At 42.0% G+C, this 19458-nt stretch overlaps 2 protein-coding genes across 2 annotated transcripts; both read left to right on the top strand.

The window, feature by feature from the left end:
* Positions 1-756: 756 nt before the first annotated feature.
* trub1 (TruB pseudouridine (psi) synthase family member 1) lies at positions 757-8295 on the top strand. The gene is made up of 8 exons (XM_070990533.1): positions 757-1247; positions 1337-1435; positions 2483-2538; positions 3186-3267; positions 4298-4370; positions 6627-6766; positions 6933-6989; positions 7123-8295. The coding sequence occupies exons 1-8, from the start codon at positions 1100-1102 to the stop codon at positions 7293-7295; spliced, it is 828 nt and encodes a 275-aa protein (XP_070846634.1). The 5' UTR covers positions 757-1099; the 3' UTR covers positions 7296-8295.
* A 2476-nt stretch (positions 8296-10771) lies between these two features.
* hhex (hematopoietically expressed homeobox) lies at positions 10772-16388 on the top strand. Its single transcript, XM_070990745.1, has 4 exons — positions 10772-11473; positions 14642-14820; positions 15779-15829; positions 15947-16388. The coding sequence occupies exons 1-4, from the start codon at positions 11047-11049 to the stop codon at positions 16211-16213; spliced, it is 924 nt and encodes a 307-aa protein (XP_070846846.1). The 5' UTR covers positions 10772-11046; the 3' UTR covers positions 16214-16388.
* The last annotated feature ends 3070 nt before the right edge of the window (positions 16389-19458 follow it).

The raw sequence follows: 19458 nt of genomic DNA on the forward strand, positions 1-19458 counted from the left end.
TTGTAACTATTATTGTAATTCTGTCTGTCCTACACCAAGCACAGACTGTCAATGCTTCCTAATTACCAGGTTCATCTACCAACAGGGCCGTTTCTGATTAGGAATACAATACATGGTTGCTTAATCAGGTTTAATCAGGATTTGTAAGACGCTGGCGGTGCCCTGAGTATATGGAAAGGACAGTAAGGCTGATTATTTGGAGATATCCAACCAAAGAGATCTCTGTTCAAACCTGAAACTGCAGCTACAAGGTCCGCTCATTCGCTAGAGCTACAGTTGGCTACCAGCATCATGAAAAATAACAAGTAAATTAGAAGATCTAAATTAGGTGTTGCAATTACTCCATTGTGCCATACGCCATAAAAACCGTAGCAGTTGAGAGTATGTTAAGATGTCAACAAAAGCACAACGCGCCGTCGTAACATAACGTTCGATCTTACTAACACCACTAGAATCACCTCTTCAATATGGCAACATCCAACTTAAGAAAATCAAACTTTTGCCAGAAGCAATCAGTGAGACGCAAACGCAGAAAACTGAATTAAATAAATGCAACTTGGTGGAATCGCGTGTGCCGAAGTGCGAGTCAAAGGTTTGTGCATGGCTATCGAATGGTTAACCTCCGTGAAGAGGAAGACAGTCTTTGACGGAACCTTCAGCAAATGTAAAATAAAATTAAGTTTAAAAAACACTAACCGCAGCGACTGCAGCATAAATATCTTCCTTGCAGTAATTGTTGTTGTAGACAACACAGCTGTCAGGAAGAGGAAGCCAAGCGGCAAAGTAACTAGGAAGTGTGTTTCGGCGCAAAGCATCCTGGTCATAGTTTCTAGCTCGTCCTGGGAGATGATCATAGACAGATTAGCTAACGAAAACTGCACGCAGTCACCCTTCATCTGTCAAAACGTCTACGGGCACATAAGCTCTTTTAATGTTGTAGCGTTGTGTAATTTTGGCTTGAAACCCAAATTAGAAAAAAAATATTTATGAACTTATGGAACCAGTAGATGGCGGAATACAAAAACAGGTCGCTTGGCCACAGATGGCAAACACGTGAGTAGAAGAAGAGTCAAATTGGCCGAAGAAGAACAAAACAAGCATGGCAGGAAAAATATCTGATACTGCTGGTCCGATAATTAGTTCTCTGTCTAAACTGCAGTCTTTAAATGGACTGTTTGCGATTTACAAAAAACAAGGACCGACATCTGCAGATGTGTTAAATACGCTCAAAGAAGCTTTACTCAAAGGTAATACAATAGGGGCCGAACCAGGAAGTACGTCTGTTGTGATTTGTTGAAGCTAACAGTGAAATGTATTTTCCTCACTTATCTTTCAGAGGCTGGGGTACAAAACCCAAACCCGCGAAAGAGGAAGAAGCAGAGCCTGAAGATGGGGCACGGAGGGACGCTGGACAGCGCGGCCAGCGGGGTGTTAGGTAGGCGGGGTGTCGCGTTTACTTCCAGGTGCAGGTCCACGTGCGACTGTTGTCATTTCTGCCTTGGCTGGGTGGAAGTGAAGAAGGTGTATAAGGACAGTTCACCCAAACTCTTAACCTCTTAATCAACGGCCCACTAGGTTTGGTTGTTATGAAGCTGGTAGAGATGTATGGGCGGACTTGGCTATGCCAGTTGTTTAACCTGCTGCTGCTGCTGCTGCTGCTGCAAGCAAGAAGTTATGGATAATTGTTTAAAAAAATGCACATGCCTGCTGTAACTGATCAACAAGGGTGTTAAGGAATACATCAGTATTTTTCATGTCTGTCTTAAAACAGCACTCGCATGCCCACATACTGCAAAAACCATAGTGACATGCCCATATATACATAGTCATTGGTCACTGTCTGTGGAAACACAAGCAAATTTGGAACTTAAAAGACTTTAGCATCTGAACTTAAGTAACTTTGATTGATCTAACTCTGACTGCAGAAGAGTCATATTTTCTCTGGCTGAACTTAAGAATTCTGTTTTACACAGAACGATGAATTTTGTCCTCTGTCACTCACAATGAAATCACTTTTGAAAAGGATCCCAGTGCAGCTAGTATGGACAAGAAGCATAATTACAACAACCAGTAACTCTTTCAATGTTATATATGCACATGTCACTATTGTTTAAGATCTGAACCATCTCCTCGGTGTCCTCAGTCATAGCAACAGCCCTGGTTTACTAAACAATATACATGTGGCTAAACAAAATACATAAATAAACACTCATGTTTTTTTACTATATCAAAAGGAAAGAAATGTTTTTCCATTAGTTACTTCTCACCAACTCAAATTTTAGCAATACCATTATCCTCCCACAACATGGATGAGATTGTAATGAAATAGGACAATTTTAAGGCTGGAAATGTTGCAAACCCATCAGTATATCGTTTGATTTGTGGAACTTTTTATCGCTGGGTGTAATGAGCGTTGACACCTCTAGGGGATGCCAGCAGGACTTTAGAGAAGAGATTCTAACGTCGTCTCTGTTTCTTGCAGTTGTTGGTGTTGGCGATGGCACAAAGATGCTCAGTACAATGTTGGCTGGCTCTAAGGTGAGTTTGTTTGTGTTTACAGTATATAAACAGTGAAAGTCAGTTGATGTACAATGAAGCTATACAGAACTATTGTATATTAACCAAACTGGAATAGTGCATTATTGTCCAGCCAGCGATTTCACTGTAAGACCTGTTGGGCTGATGTTAGAAATTACCATAAAGTCATTAATCCTTACCAGATATGTTCAAGTCCTTAATTTAATTATATGCATGAAATGATAAACTGGGTTATATGTAATGTTTCAGTATTTAAGAGTTTTTGTCTCCTGGATACTGCACTAACATTAACACAGTTGACTGTCTCTTTAAAGCTCTATATTTGTATAGAGCTTTTCTAGTCTAACGACCACTGATCACTGAGACAGCTCTGATAAACCCACTGCAAAGCAGCAAACAGCAGACAGACACAGTTAGAGACTAGCTGGTGGACAGTTCATTTACTTGTTGTGAATGTATGACCCGAACGTTACCCTTTGTTCTAGGAGGCACAACAACATGATCTTTTTAGTGTTTTAGGTATACTTCACTGAGGTCAGATGAAGCACTTGATGTTTAAAATGAGCAACATAAATATTTTCAGATTTTCACAGTTCCACATGAATGGTCATTCTTACAGAGACAACAACATGATGTTTGTTTTTCAGAAATATGTCGCTGTGGGGGAACTGGGGAAAGCAACAGATACTCTTGATGCCACTGGCAGTGTGATTCTGGAGAAAGACTTTGGTAAATATTCAAGTTTAAATTACATGATTTCATTTGAGCAGTTCGTCCCATTCAGTAGTCTAACTCATGTGTGCATGTCCCAATAGGGACCCTGATAACACTTGGGGCATTTGTGCTACTGGCGGTGTAACAGCAGTCATTCGTTGTTGGAGTTACTTTGGGCCAGGTGTGAATTTTTAGTTTCCGTCATGCACAAGTCTGTGCATTCCTCACTGCATTGAACAGCATGCATTGTGTCTGGGTGTGCGGTCTTTCAGGTGGAGCAGTTTCCGTCTTAGTGTGTTGCTGGGTTTGAAATCCTCTCTCCAGACATGGATGGACAGTGTTGGTGTTCTTCCTGAGTCTTATGGTGTCCAGTTCCACAAACTTTATGTGTATCCCTCAGATTTGTGCACAGCACAGTCCAAAGAAGAGCAGTTGTTCAAACAGAACCTATCGTGTGAACTTGATGTTACTGTCCACTGATATGATGTGTTCTATGAAGGCTTGCACTCCCCCAGTTTTGATTCTGACCCATGTGTCATCCACATATGTAAACCAGTGGCTTTGTACTGTTCTTCTGAAGGAATTCGGGGCTCTGCCCTCACCTTTGAATTTGTAGAGGTTTGCCAAGACAGGAGATACTGGTCAGGCCATGGCTCAGCCATGTTTTGTCTGTAAAACTCTCCATTATATTGCAAGTAGGTCCAGCTCTTCACAAATTTGGGCTGAGGTTGGCTTTATTGTTAAGCATATTGTCTTGTGGTTGAGTACTGTGGTGACCTTGGCATGGTAGTCTGCTGTGTTTACGACCACCACACACTTTCCTTTATCAGCCGGTAGCGCAGTGATGTTTTGGTTCTTACTCTGTCATGGAGGCTGTTTGATTTGAATCTGTGCTGTTGGCAGCTCAGGTTAAACTGTAGGTGGTTTCTGTAGTCTGCAGTCTTCTCAGCAGTCCTTTCATACTGTCATACCACTCTGAGGTAGACCTCTCTCCCTGCAGTTCTTTCTCTTTACAGCATGCTGTTTGTGTGATTTTTGCCCACAGAACACATAACCAGACTGGACTTTGAGGAGAAGCTGAAAGCTTTCACTGGTGACATCATGCAAGTTCCTCCACTGTGAGTAAAGCCAGTCTAAGAGAATGGTGTCATCACAATAACCTTTGTGTATGTGAAAGTAAACCGTCCGATCATTCCAGTGTCCACACTGAAGCAATATGTATAATTTAGAATGAGAGTTTTTAGCCCACAAAGCTGCTGCTCTGTTCTAAGTTGTTATCTGTTAATGTTGAACTGTTTTGTCACCGTGCTCAGGGGTGTAAATGACTTAAATAGCTTCCAGAGGTTTTGTTGGCAATATATTTCTGTTTTTCCGTTCCATTTCCACTTCTGGTCTGGCTGTGTTCACTCAGAGCTAGCTAGCTAAGAACAGGAAGCTAGGGAAAGACTTGTTTGATACATGGATTGGTGTTTACAGTAGCATTTACAATATGTGTCCAACAGGAAACTCAGTAATCAGCCATAAATCACCTCAATAAACTTAATGTTCACTCTCTCGTCAAACTGCCCTTTTGATATTAATGTCATCTTAACGACAAGTCCAAATTGTACCACTATAGTTGAGGTCAAGAAAAATATTAATATTAAATTATGATGGTGTGAAGACAGCCAATGTAACATATGAGAGTTTAATGTAATATTAACACATAAAGCTATTTATTTATTTATTTTTTAAGTTTGATAATTAGGCTTATGGCAGGTTTATGACAGGTGATGTTGTCTTGGTTAATGCCACGTTGTTGTAACAAAGAAGTCTCAAACAATGTCCACCTTGCATTAAAAATGACATAATTGACCAGATGTCGTAATCCAGAGGCAGAGGTTGTGGCAACCAGCATTAATCATGTAATAGTTACATGACTTGCCAACACCAGCTACAGGCTGTGCACACTGGTGTAGCACCTGTGCACCATCATGGACTGCAAACTGGGTCCCAAATAATGATATCTGTGTGCAGTGTTTATGGACTGCTGCAGGACTTGAACAATAAGGTGATTAACCATTGGTGTTATGTTGTCATGTGTTGCTTGTTGTGATTGGTTTCCTTTTGAAAAAACGACTGTGCTTCTGTAAAAAAAAAACAAAAAACAGACTGTATATATATTTATATATTTATATTTTTTACTTACTGTTATATTTTTACTTTTTTAATAGCTTCTTTTAAAAGATGTGTCATGCACCAACCTCACCAAAGCAAATTCCTCATATGTGAACCGTACTTGGCAATAAAAATTTTCTGATTCTGGCTAAACTGATCTTTAGACATGCAACAATTAGTCAATCAATAGATTAGTTGATCAACAGAAAATTCCTCTGTAATAATTTGGATAATTTAATCATTTTCCAGCATGAAGTACAAAAAAATGCACTGATTCCAGCTGTCAGCAGAGCCTTACTTCACCTTGTATGTGTATTGTTTTATTCCCTAAAAATCCCTACTCACCAGTGGAAGAGGTCCAGTCCATCTTGAGAGTGATCATCAATTATCCTAATGGTAATGAGGACATTGAACTCCTTCTGGTCTCTAATAAACACTGATGTGTTTTTTTTCTCAGTATTAGTTTAGCTGTGGTGCAGTGAACTTTGCAGCCTCTAGAGGTCACTAGCAGGCTATAGACATGTACATGTGTCACATCGCCTGTGAAGAGGCTTTCCTGCCAGTGTTCATGGCATGTCAAGTAGACAAACAGCCTAAAGTTTCAACATTACAGTGTCACTCTGATATGGAACAGTAGGATTGGTGTGGTGTGTGTGTGTAACACAGTTCTTACTGCAGCTTATTTTTCCGAATAAAAAAGACGGGCATCTTCCCCTCATCAGAATCACAGGTGACCTCCTCATCACCACCACATCAAGGCACTCCTCTGGAAGGCTGGAGAGCCTGATCCCCTGATCCAGATCCACTTTCTACCACCTCAAAAACATCTCCAGACCCTGACCATCACTCTCATACTTATACTTGAATAGAAAATCCTCCTCCTCACCTATAAATCCCTTCTTGCCTTTGCCTCTCAGTACCTATCAAACGGCCTCCACCTGTATACTGTCCCTGGATCAGTGGTCCTTGGACATGGGTCTGTTCACCATCCCCTACACCAGCCTGTGAACCTTTGGGAACAGAGCCTTCAGTTGGCAGCTCCCACCCTTTGGAAGTCTGTCCCAGCAGAGACATACAACATTGCATCTATTGTGACTTTCAAAAAAACCTGAAAACCTGCCTGTTCAACAAGGCCTATGGTCTGAGTTCATGCTGTCATCCTGGTAATCAGTGGCATCTTCAGTATGCTGTGATTTATTGACTTTCTGTCATTTCAGCTACTCAGCACTGAAAAAGGATGGCCAGCGTCTGTCTGTCCTGCTGAAGAAAGGTCACAAGGTTGAGGCCAAACCAGCCCGACCAGTCCACGTGTACAACCTGAGCCTGCAGGAGTTCAAGCCTCCTCTCTTCACTCTGGGTTAGCACATGTCGCTTCATGCAGTTTTTCTTTCTTCCTCTATGTAAGACGTCTGGATTTCTGGTATTTAAAATAGCATTTTGAATGTCATTTTCTACTGTTCCCATTTCCTTTTTATGTTGAATTAGACATTCAAAGACTTAAAATAGTTGTATTTCTGCAACAGATATTGAGTGTGGTGGAGGATTTTATGTGAGAAGCTTGGTGGATGACCTGGGAAAAGGTGAGATTAATTCAATCCATTTCAGAATTTCCTCATCAGCACGTTTCTGGAAAAGTAAATAAACTGAACTAACCAATCAGAATTCAACCCTGCTAACACAAGCGTGAGAGTAATCAGTGCCTGTGTGCTGCAGCCCTGTCATCATGCGCTCATGTGAAGGAGCTGATCCGAACCAAGCAAGGGCAGTTCACCCTGGATGAGCACGCCTTACATGAAGAGCAGTGGACACTGGAACATGTCCTGTGCTCTCTGCAGCCCTGCTCACAGTCAGAGCCAGAGGTGAACTGTACAAAACCACCCGAGTGACACCTGAGGAACACATTCTGAGCAGGACTCAAAGTGAGAGTGATGAGCTGGAGTTGCTGTCTGTTTCATGATTAGTCATGACTCACCTGTTCATGTTTTCCATTGACGAGAACATCCTATCTAAACGCAACAGGCAGTCCTGGATATGTTCAGGTGTGCTATAAATAGTGACAAGTTGAGACAAAATGTCAAAACCGCTGTTGTTTTGCAACTTAATAGACCAGAGTAATTACTCTCCAGTGGGCATGTCATTTCTAATCCACATTCTGGTGGTTTCTGTCTTGTTTCTGTCTCATCTGCTATATAAGTTTGAGTTAAATTCATCTGTTCTCATCCCTCCAGGAGAGCTGGGTAATAGAAACATAATTATTTCTCACAATTTCAAAAATGATTTCCATAATATGAAAATGTGTTACTGCGATAGGAAACTGTTTGGAAAACTTGCTTGACAATCCGCAGCTTTCAGTTTTTGCGATGTGAAGTCGAGCATGAAACACACAGTGCATATTGAACACACATTAGAGAAAAATATTCACGCTGCAGGATTTACCCATGCTGAAAAGATTTTACATTTTCATGTACTTGAGTACAGTTTCTTTTTTTAAATCATTTCTGTTTGCATTCACAATTATGGGGAATCAGCCCAAGCATCAACTTAATTTAAATTGTGAGGTAATGAAAAGGAATATTATGATATTTTTTCCATTTATACCATCTTGGTGTGGACATTCTCTTTGTTTGGATGGTCTTGTATGACACACTAGCAGTTACACCTTGCTGGAAAAAGTTTTTGCAAAGCAGGTAAAATATATTAGTCGTTTTACCTGCAGATGTATTGTGGAACTGCCATGCTGTTTGGAGCATAAACAGCAAAGTTTTTGTTTTGTTTTGTTTTGTTTTTGTTGGTGTACATCTGAAATGTAGCATCAGTCATGGTGTATATACTACACGTCTAGTTTGTTCTGCACTTGCAAACTAAATAAATATTCAAGTGAAACTTATATAATTTCTTCTCTGATAAATACTCAATTTCCATGTCGTGCCACCAACTTTTCTGTGTGTGGAAATGTTAATGGTCACATCATGGCGCCAGCTGCCCGGAGCAGCAGCAGCGCCTCTGCGGAGAAGTTATCAATCGTGGTGGACCGGAGTCTGACGCCGCGGGGAGCTGGCCGGATCAATGAGCTGCACTGGTTGTCTCTGTCCAAATATTAGCCGTGTGGTGATTTCTTTCATGCCTTCAAGGCTGCTCATATCCCTGTTTGCTCTCTGAGTCCACTTTATCTAAATTACAGCCGCTGGAAAGTTGGCAGTTAGCGTCGCGCGCTTTTAAGTCCCATCAGAAAATCGAACTATTGGATTCTATTAGTGCGCACGTGCAGGCCTATCAGCTGGGACAGGCTTCCTCACGACGCCGAGGCGTGACTGGTGAGCACGTCTTTAAAGAAGTCAGCTGGTAATAAAAAAAGATGAGCGTCACACGTGCAGCTGGAGTCTTTCTGTTCGTGCTGCAGCTCTGAAACAGAGAAGTTATTAGTTATCGTTTAACACTTTGGGGAAACGTTTGTGAGGGGATAAACATTGACTAAGTGATCCATTAAAGCGATTTCCATTTATAGTCCTTATCATAAGTATATCACCTCAACCGTACTGATAGGCGGATTTCACAGGAAAACTCCTAACATTCAAATTATGAGTTAATCACTCGCCATTCAGCTGTACCGTTACGGATGTGGATTGCAGTTGACTTGTATTACATTGTTAGAGATAAAGCTGATTGTTAGTCAAAGACCCATTTAACTCACGTTTGGCCTGTGTGTAAAAGCAGGGTGGTGACACTCCAGTCATCTGGGGTTTTTCTTTGCGGAGTTTTAATCCCACTATACTTAATATAAAGACATGTCTGACAGAAGGAGAACTGCTGGTCAGAAGTAGGAACTACTGGTAAGGTGAAAATTGATCACAAAGAAATACAAATATTAATCTCTAAATATTTTATTTATTTGGTTTAAAGCAGCATGACACTGAGAGGCAAGTTCATAGAAATAGATAAAAGTGTAACATGTGACGCGTGAATGTACGTAATGTCAGTGAAGGCAGCCCCAAAACTCAACGGCCGCGTATTAAACGTAAAGAGGAGCTGAGGAGAATGATCTCATGCTCAGTGTCCGTGCCTGTGGGTGTGCCGGGCACAGGGCCAGGGGCCAAAGGTGTCAGGGGCCCCTGAGCAGGAGCCTAAACAAGAAGCGCCTGTAAAAAAGCATTTTAATTAAAAATAATAAAATGTCAAAACTTCTCCTGGTCATATTTTTTCTCATGAGCCTTTAATGTTGAGTATCTGATACAGAAATACAGCTTTGTCTTTTTCTATCTCTGTACATTTTATCCTTATACACCTGCAGAGTGTGTGTGTGTGTGTGTGTGTGTGTGTGTGTGTGTGTGTGTGTGTGTGTGTGTGTGTGTGTGTGTGTGTGTGTGTGTGTGTGTGTGTTCCACATTATTAAAATTAGTAATACAACGTTAATGTTTGACAGCGCAAAGCTTTGCTTTAAGAAGTCCGTACCTGCATCAGTTTTTCCTTCTTTCTTTCTTTCTTTCTTTCTTTCTTTCTTTCTTTCTTTCTTTCTTTCTTTCTTTCTTTCTTTCTGTCTGTCTTTCTTTCTTTCCACTATCTAGTAGCCTCTCTTCATCTCTAACAAAATAGCATCAGTAATTATGATCCATTTTCATAAACTTCTAAAGGTAGCCATTATACTGAAGTGTACTCTCTGTACTTTTACTTAAGAACGATTTTACACGCAGAAGTTTTATTTAAAATGGAGTATTTTTATAATGCAGCGTTGCTTTTAAGGAAGTAAAGCATGTGAATACTTCTTCCACCGCCGAGTATTAGAGAATGAAGGTGTAATCTTTCAGTTGTATGATCAGCCTTGTCGCCAAAAGGCTCACAACTTACAGTATGAAGATTCATTTACATGAAATGTCGCCAATGTTGGTATATGACCAACTATTTGGCAACAGGTCTACTTTAAATCAGTCCAAAAAAAAAAACCTCATAGGAATAAAAAGAAGTTCGCATTTCACTTTTTTCTCCATGTTTGATCAATGCGGATAAAATCTCACAATTTCCATATCTCCACTTTTCCAGTGGAGATATGCACTGACTTTCAAAATGTGTGATCTGTCAGAATAACTTAAGCTTGAGGTGGTCTTGTTAAAAACACACAAGCTAAGTATCAGTCATCGTTGAACCATTCTATCACTCAAACCACAGGCTAGATTTTTCGGTTTGCTAGTTACCAGATGATTGGCTGTAGAGAAGCGAGTCTCCTGAAATACGATTATCTCTTCTCTCCTGTCATCTGATCGCTGTTTGGCTCGATTGGAGCTGCGAGTCATCCAATCAGAAACGACCGCTGGCCACCTGCAGGAAGTTGACCGTGCACTTATCTCCACCCTCCTCCGCCTGCAGCCAGATAACAGTCCCAACAGTTGGATCAAGTACCAGCTAGTCCACCACCACAAACTGATGGCCACCAAAACACCCAAACGGTCTGCCTCGCAGATCTGACAGACTGTCTCCAGTGGGCTTCGGGTAGTCCGTGGACTCAAGTTCCAGTAGATGTTTGGTAGTATGTAAAGAAGTTCTTCTGAGATACTGTCGATAAAGAGGAAGGCCGCGGGGAGAAGAAAGGAGGGACGCAGCCTTCTGTTAACTCAACTCCAGTGCGCAGCGACGGCAAAAGGCACCATGAGCGTCCCGCTTTACGCACCGACTCCCATCCAGCCGGCTCACCCGACACCCTTCTACATCGAGGACATTCTGGGAAAGACTGCCTCCACCTCCTCCTCATCTCCTTCTTCTTCTTCTTCTCCTTCTTCTTCTTCTTCTTCTTCCTCCTCCTCCTCCTATTCCTCCTGCTCCACTCCGATCATCCCCACTCCAACTCTTCCGTCGCCCAACTCCTCCTTTACCAGTCTCATCTCACCGTACCGGACGCCGATTTATGAACCCACACCGATCCACCCCGCACTGTCTCACCACGCGGCTGCGGCGTTGACGGCGGCGACGTACGCATCTGCCGGGACCTTCGCCGGCTCCATCTACCCGTTCCACCACCAGCACCACCGCTCCATGGGGGAGTACGCACAGGCGCTGCTGAGGCACGACCCTCTCGGTGAGTTGGACAAGTGTGTAATTTACAGCATCTCCCAGGGCAATACAATCATGTCTGTTTCCTTATGTGGAAAGGCTCTAGTCTGTTGGTCTGCTGTGACACTGACAGTATCTTTGGTGCTTGTGGAGTCTGAAAATCTTTTCATAAATCCGTATTTTGCATGTTGCATTTTTCATGTTTCGTTGTACGTTAGATGAGTGTGTGGCATTCAGAGGACATTGTCCACTTCAGCGCAAAAGAAATCAAACTTACTTGGATGATGTGGCAATAAATCACTTTTTACGCCTTGCATGAAAACTCTTCTGTCTTCACAAGCTTCGTTTCAGTGCCAACGAAACCATTTTTGCATAAGTATATCACGCTTGGTCATGCATGCATGTCGAACTCAGACAGTCAGTGCAGTTACATGTCGCCTACATAAACAGTTTGCAGAGCGGGTGACTCTGGACGTGTTCCTCTCTGCAGTCTGCACCCCATCTCAGGCCCAAAGTTCTGCATGATGCCTGACCACGCACATATGAGTCACATTGTTACAGTGACAGACATATTTGGGGCCACAATAGCAGCGGGGGGGGGGGGGGGGGGGGGGTTATGGCAACCTTGACTCTTTTTCCTGACTCCCATTGTTCTGAAACATCAGAGGAGCAAGTCGCCCGGTGACTAAAGCGTAGCTGGGCTCTAAATCACTTGTTATTTCACTGCTCTCTCTCTCTCTCTCTCTCTCTCTCTCTCTCTCTCTCTCTCTCTCTCTCTCTCTCTCTCTCTCTCTCTCTCTCTCTCTCTCTGTGTGTGTGTGTGTGTGTGTGTGTGTGTGTGTGTGTGTGTGTGTGTGTGTGTGTGTTTTCATATATCCTACTTGTGAGCCCCAAAAGGAATTCGAAATGCATGCAGATATGTGCTTCTCTTCTGTTGTATTTGACATGAATCCCTCCATCATTACGCACAAACGTTGCACGACTAAGCTGCGTTCAAGTTAGCTTATTTCAAATTCTGCTCATCATCCTGAAGTTTTTAATACATATATCTCAGATTAAATTCTGAGGTATCGCAGAAATTAAATATTTCAGGTTGATGCAGTGGCGCATCTGTTGTTCAGTAGCTTATATTAACTAGTTTTCGAGGTTAGGATTTGAGTCCACATTAGACTGTGTTTGGGGTAGAAGCTGTGGCCGATGGCCCTCTGAAGTATAGTGGAGCAAGCGAACCGTCTGACTTGTGTTGCGCTGAACAAGCCGGGCCTTTTTCCGTTCATAGCGGAAGCCGTGGGCCTGTCGATAGGAGTAAATCTGGTTTCAGAAGCTGTTAAATGTTTTCCTGGCTCACCCCGGCCAGCCGCTTCCTCGGGAGCTCGCTGCACGCTGCTGATTATTTTATCGACATCCTCAATACAGACATATTCAGGAAACACTCGGCCTCTGATAGCCCGGGATCCGTTTTTCACATATTGTTGCACTTCCTCTGCCTGGCCAGCGAGGATGTGGCTGACTTTCTTTATGGTTGGCGGCGAGAAGAAAATAAAGCAAACAGGGCAGTACACAGGCTAATGGGACCTTAACAGAACAGATAAAGACTCATTTAGAGGAGCTTTTAGTAGTACAATAAAAAAAATGAAGCTTTCACGTGACGTCTGTGGAAAATAAAAACAAACTACTGCTAATAATAATAAACTTCATTTATACAGCAGTTTTTCAAACGAAGTTACAAAGTGCTTTACATTGTGGAAACTGGAATATAACATTTCAGGACTGAGACAAGTAAAATCAGACACTTTGAAATACAAAATTAAAATAGATACAAAAACATAGATGATAATAATAATAATAATAATAATAATAATACAGATAACACTTTTTTTTTAAACATTCATTCTGAGAAATGATTGACAGGATTGTGCAGCCTCTGGAGCTCCTTTCAGTTCGACGATCAGCCAGTAGACAGCGAAAAATATTGTGTGGTTTAGTCCTGAATACAAAAGACAATAACCGAATCGCGAGGAAATAAAAGCATGAATGATTTTTATGATTTTATCAAGTTTTTTTTACGCATTTCCTCATAAACACCATAAAACAAACAAAGGCAGAAAAAAAAACGCAAATTCACAGATTCATTTCAGTTTTATCAGATAAAATAATCCGCTCCAAAAAGCCTGCTCGTCAGTTTCTGAGGCCAGCACTTGGTGGTGTCGTGCTTGGATTGATCAGATTGCAGTAGTTTAAAATCAGGCCTCATACATGAGTTTAATCAGCCCACAGTACATGTGCATTGATCTGTTTGTATTCCACTATTTAACCTTTTGCTCTGTTAAAGTTTATTATAGTTTATTCCAATTCTATTAAAGCACGTGAGCAATGCAAACAAAATGCGAATGGAAAATAAAAAATGCTCTCCTATGTTTTAGTAATAAGAACCGAGGAAACGTGGATGGGAAATCATAATTAGTTCAGGCTGCCGTTCATAAATATCATTCTACTGATGGCTTCGTGTTTTTCGCTCATTAATTCAGGTCAGTCATTAAAGTAAGCTTTATTCGACCAAAGCTTGATTGTCATGATATTTTTATTTTGAGAATCGGCCTCATGGGGCTGGATTAGCTAACTTCCTTTGGAAAAGTGCAGCAATAAGCGCGAGCACAACAAATTTATATTGTGTCAGTGAGCAGAGGACAGGAACGTCTGTTGGTGGATGCCATCGCCTATAATCACACCACAAAGCAGGAAGCACATGAAGCGGATATTTGGCCATAGTTTTCACTCTGTCACGACCTTCCTTAAAAGACAGCGCGCAGCAGGCCCGAGTGGCGGCCGCAGCCTCGACCATTGTTTGTTCCAGGCTATTAACTGGAGAGGAAACCAGACAAGACAAACACAGCCTGATTAGACTCTGCCGCTTCTCTCTGATAAATCTGTTCGCTGCTCTTTTGAAACAACATGCACAACAATACGCTGTTAATTGGATCATGATTTTTAGACTGTTGTAGCTTAAATAACCTTACGCAATTCATTTATTTTATTCGAGCTGAATACGATATTCTCTCCCTTTTTTTACTGTTCCACTTTATTGCTGTTCTATCCTACTTCAGTCACTAATCAGAATAGAAGCATACATGAGGCTTGATGGACTCGACATGACGTGTCGGCCTGACCTGTTTCTGCCTCCTCCTTTCTGAAGGGAAACCTCTGCTGTGGACGCCCTTCATCCAGCGGCCCTTACATAAAAGAAAGGGCGGACAGGTCAGGTTCTCTAACGATCAGACGATCGAGCTGGAGAAGAAGTTTGAGACGCAGAAGTACCTCTCGCCTCCGGAGAGGAAGCGGCTGGCCAAGATGCTGCAGCTCAGCGAGAGACAGGTGAGCATGGAAGCTGTGTCTGCAGGGGAGCCGCTCACTTCAGACGGCGGGGATTGTCTGTCTTCCACATTTTTAGGCCTTTAATTCTCCCATGGAGTGTTCTGGTCTGTCCCTGGCTGCGGAGCGCGCGCAGAGTACGGCGCTCTCACGTGGCCGAGGGGCTGTGATGCGTATCATCTTCCGTCATTACGACTTTATGACCATGTCACAAAGCACACAGGAGCCTGATTATATTCCACCCAGAAGGACTGATTGAAGTATTGTCATGTTATGAACTGAGGTTGTCTTTGAAATCGCCTCTTTGTCACAAGCTGCTTCAAGTTCATTCAAGTTCAAGTTTGTTCATCAAACAAATGAGCGCTTCTGTATTTCCTGATGTGCGCTACAGGCCTGATAGGTGCGGGTATGTGGTCACATTATGGATGGACATTTTCAAACATTTAGTGTTGAGTAAAATTTATATCTAGGGCTTCGACTTAAAAATATAGTCCAGGTAAACTGTTACTGCAGGAGAAACTCGGCCACCTGCCATCAGCTCAAAGCCCAAATCATCTCCACAGTGGCATCATGAGGAATTATCTACTGACGGATTTGAGCCTTAATCACAATTTTTACCCCCTAACACACATGATCAAAACATGTTCATTGACGAATCCGTCAATAAATGGAATGGAATGCGATTCCTAACATGTAATGTAATGTTCCGCAGAATTTAGCCCATTCCATTCCATTTATTGATTGCTGGAGGTTTTCTTCTACAGGCACTGAGCCAGAGTTTACTGTGCAGGCAAAGCTGCAGCGAGCAGACTGTACGCATCCAGCTGCTTGGATTATTTTGCAGTTATCATTTATCAGTTTATCTTAGCTTTGTTCCACATGCATTGTTTCTTCAGCCGAATAAAACATCCTGAAAATTCACAGTTACTGGTTTATTTATATATTTCGTGATTTCTTTCAGGTTAAAACCTGGTTCCAGAATCGACGAGCGAAGTGGCGGAGACTAAAACAGGTGCCAAGCTTTGACTAATGTCACATTATATCCCTTCATTCGAACCTGAATAATTATTTATTTAAAGGGCGACCGCACAGGCCTCTTAACTCATAAAACTATTTCCATTTGCACCAGGAAAATCCCCAGGGAGGTAAGAGGGAGGTGGAGGATGACAGTTCTGCCGGGAGGAGCACCAAAGGAGACGACCTGAGCGAGTCTTCGGGGATCCAGAGCCCGGAGCGCAGACACACAGTCCCGGCCTCCGAGCTCGCGCCGACGGGCCGCTGCGGGCGCTCTGTGTCCCCGCAGCAGCCCCACACAGAGCTGGACTCTGACGTGTCCGATGATACAGACCAGGACCTGGACATAGAGGACGACGCCGACTTCACGCTGAATAACTAGTTCTGAAGCACAGGCTCCTCTCTGGATTCACACCGGATCCACTCGGACATTAGGAGCGGGCTGATGAGGTGATGAAGATCACAGGACTCATGTGACGCTTCACCTGCGCGGGGGTGGTTCTGTCAGAATGACAGACGGACAGGATGATAGACTACTTCCTGCTGTAATATTTAGGGGGGAAAAATCAACAAGAATCTGACGCTCGCCATCCTCCGTTCACACAGGAAAGTCATCTCAGCTGGATGTTTTGTCTTGTCGTAGGCTGTATGAAGCATAGTATTCTGCTGTATTTGTGCTGATCGTTAGGCCTGTTGTTATGTCTATCAATGTAAATAAACAGCAGGTCTAAAGCTTAGATTAGTTTCTCCTGTACTGTATGTGGTTTTGGATGATAAACGCTCTTAAGTGTATGGGCTGTTGCCAAATGTGATATGTCAGTAAATAATCAGTGTAGCGCAAATTTTGTTTTGTTTGGACATATCTAATAAACTATTTTTGTGGGTGTTTTTATGGTAAGAATAAATTTGTCACTTTTGGATGTAGCTGGATTTTGACTGATTTCCCACTCTGTATTTCTTTAAACTGCAAAGGAAAAAGGAAATGAATAAATTACGCAATGTTTTAAATTACAGAGCATTTATCTCTCAGCAAAGAACTCAAACGGCAGAGTGAAATAATGAAGTCAGCAGCCCAAAGTCGTCTTTAAATCAGAAAATGATTTGAGCTCTCATTGTCATTGGATGTATGCTTTTTTCCCTTCCACTGGTTTAATCGGAGCCTGTTTCAAAAGTTTTATTTACATATTCTGTAAATATTAACACCTGTTAGAAAGCATGTCGCGTTTGAGATTTTGCCGGTTGTTGCTCCATCCTAAACTGCCACTGCTTACATTTATTTTACTACCCTATGGAAGTCCATATAAAAAGCCATGGTGGAGAAGAAGTAACTGGATGCGTTACTTAGATCAAAGTAGTAAATCATTAGAAAATAAAAGTAAAAGCTGCATTTCAAATTTTATTTAAATAACAGCACAGATTTATTGTAACAAAATTATATTTAAAATGTCAGTGGCAAAGTTAGTTACAATGTAATTTAGCCCCTTTCAGAGTACTCTATTATTCTGCAGTTAAGTAATTAATTAATATGGAGCGCGGGGGACACAGTGCCACCAGCTGGTAGGAGAAGTACCACTTCTCAACATGTTTAAATTGAAGTAAGTTTCTAGAAATATACATGCATGTGTATTAGTATGTAAAGAGGTACGTTTGAGAGTTTAAAGACTTATTCTGCTTTTAATTATAACTACATTTTATTGTTCGATACCTCTGGGCAACATTGTGCAGTTAGACCACTTTAGTTGACATCATGCTGAGGTGTGGAGATGTTTGACTTTACTATCGACTGATACTGACCAGAAACGGACACAAGAACGTTCTATGGGCAGAAAGAATGCGATGAGCAGTTAGGCTCATTCCCCCTGACAGTGAGGACAGAGAGCTTGAGGACAGTCAGGAAGACTGGATCCCCCAATCAGATTTAAGAGATAGTTAGGAGGTCAGGGGGCAGTCAGTAGAGTAACCTGTGTGTGTGTGTGTGTGTGTGTGTGTGTGTGTGTGTGTGTGTGTGTGTGTGTGTGTGTGTGTGTGTGTGTGTGTGCATGTCAGTGGATGAAGGTCACATCCACCAGCAACTGAGGTTCCACACAGAATAGGACATCAGTGTCTAAACGAAAACACAGATTCAAACAATAAGCCACACAAACACATATTTAGACACAATGAAACAGGCACTTGCACGCACAATCACACACACACACACACACACGCACGCACGCACGCACGCACGCACGCACACACACACACACACAGTCATGTTTCCATCACTTCCATCATCACATACTACTGCTGGAGGCTGACCTTAACCATAACCATCACCCTCACTAAACCTTAACCCAAGTCTTCAGCCTTAAATTGAATGATTGAGGTTAAGGAGACTTGCGTTTTGACCCCATAAGGAATATGAGTCCTCACAATGAGACTCTGTGAACAGATTTACAATCCTGATTCCAAAAAAGCTGGCACACTGTATAAAACATAAATAAATGTGATAATTTGCTAATTCTTTTTGACATACACTCAACTGAAAACAGCACAGACAATATATTGAATGTTTTACCTCATCAACTTCTTTGATTTTTGTTAAATCTGCTTATTCTGAATTTGATGCAGCAACTTGTTTCAAACAAGTTGGGACTAAAGACAACTAAAGACTGGGAAAGTTGTGGAATGCTCTAAAAACACCTGTTTGGATCATTCCACAGGTAAACAGGTTCATTGGTAACAGGTGATAGGTCATGATTGGGCATGAAAGGGGCGTCCTGGAAAGGCACTCATTCACAAGCAAGGATGGAGAGAGGTTTGTGAACACATGATTGTATAATGGATGTTAATACATGCGTTCAGGAACACTTTGTAAAACTGTTCGGTAAACATAGTTTATTTGCAAATGATTGAATTCTGTTCTTATTTATTTATAGAGTCCAAACTTTTTTTGGAATCTGGGTTGTATGTCCCCACAACGTAATACACATCCAGTCTCTCTCTCTCTCTCTCTCTCTCTCTCTCTCTCTCTCACACACACACACACACACACACACACACACACACACACACACACACACACGCACACATGCACACACACATTGAATGACCCAGAGGAAGCCTTGTCCCCTAGAAATTCTATACAACTAATCAGCAACAGCAAATATGTTTTGGAGGAGTGAAGGAATTACATTTTGTCTTAGCATAATGAAGAAATGTTAGTAATTAATGCAGCCTTCTTGGTTAGTCATGAAAATGTTGATCTGAATGTAGGCTTAGTGACGATGGCTTTCATTTGTTCTCCATCAATGCAATGCACTATCCACTTGCAAAGACCATGGTCTACATTAAAACAGAAAAGGTCAGCAGCAAGTATGATTATTGTTTGACTTTAACGAAAATGGGTATGTTACCTAAACACGGTCTGGACAGGAACCCTGGATTCTGGTGTCACAGTCCTTTGTGCACCCACCATCCACCCGACCACCTCCATGCGTCTCACTGCAGTACATAAAACGTAGTGTTTCATTCACATTACATTCCACATTTCAACAGAATGTATTTCTGAATAAGTATATATAATCTAAACTTCATCTCGAGGAGTCAGGGGTTCTCACTCCTGTCACACCTCACCTCAAAGATAAC

The sequence above is a fragment of the Chaetodon trifascialis genome, chromosome 21, assembly GCF_039877785.1.
Source record: "Chaetodon trifascialis isolate fChaTrf1 chromosome 21, fChaTrf1.hap1, whole genome shotgun sequence".
Taxonomy (NCBI): Eukaryota; Metazoa; Chordata; class Actinopteri; order Chaetodontiformes; family Chaetodontidae; genus Chaetodon; species Chaetodon trifascialis.

Excerpts from the sequence above, each read along its gene's own strand:
- trub1 (XM_070990533.1), top strand. The coding sequence starts at position 1,100 with ATGGCAGGAAAAATATCTGATACTGCTGGTCCGATAATTAGTTCTCTG. Across the intron at positions 2,539-3,185 it reads CAATGTTGGCTGGCTCTAAG|AAATATGTCGCTGTGGGGGA; the intron begins GTGAGTTTGTTT and ends TTTGTTTTTCAG. Across the intron at positions 4,371-6,626 it reads ATCATGCAAGTTCCTCCACT|CTACTCAGCACTGAAAAAGG; the intron begins GTGAGTAAAGCC and ends CTGTCATTTCAG.
- hhex (XM_070990745.1), top strand. The coding sequence starts at position 11,047 with ATGAGCGTCCCGCTTTACGCACCGACTCCCATCCAGCCGGCTCACCCG. Across the intron at positions 11,474-14,641 it reads GCTGAGGCACGACCCTCTCG|GGAAACCTCTGCTGTGGACG; the intron begins GTGAGTTGGACA and ends TCCTTTCTGAAG. Across the intron at positions 14,821-15,778 it reads TGCAGCTCAGCGAGAGACAG|GTTAAAACCTGGTTCCAGAA; the intron begins GTGAGCATGGAA and ends GATTTCTTTCAG.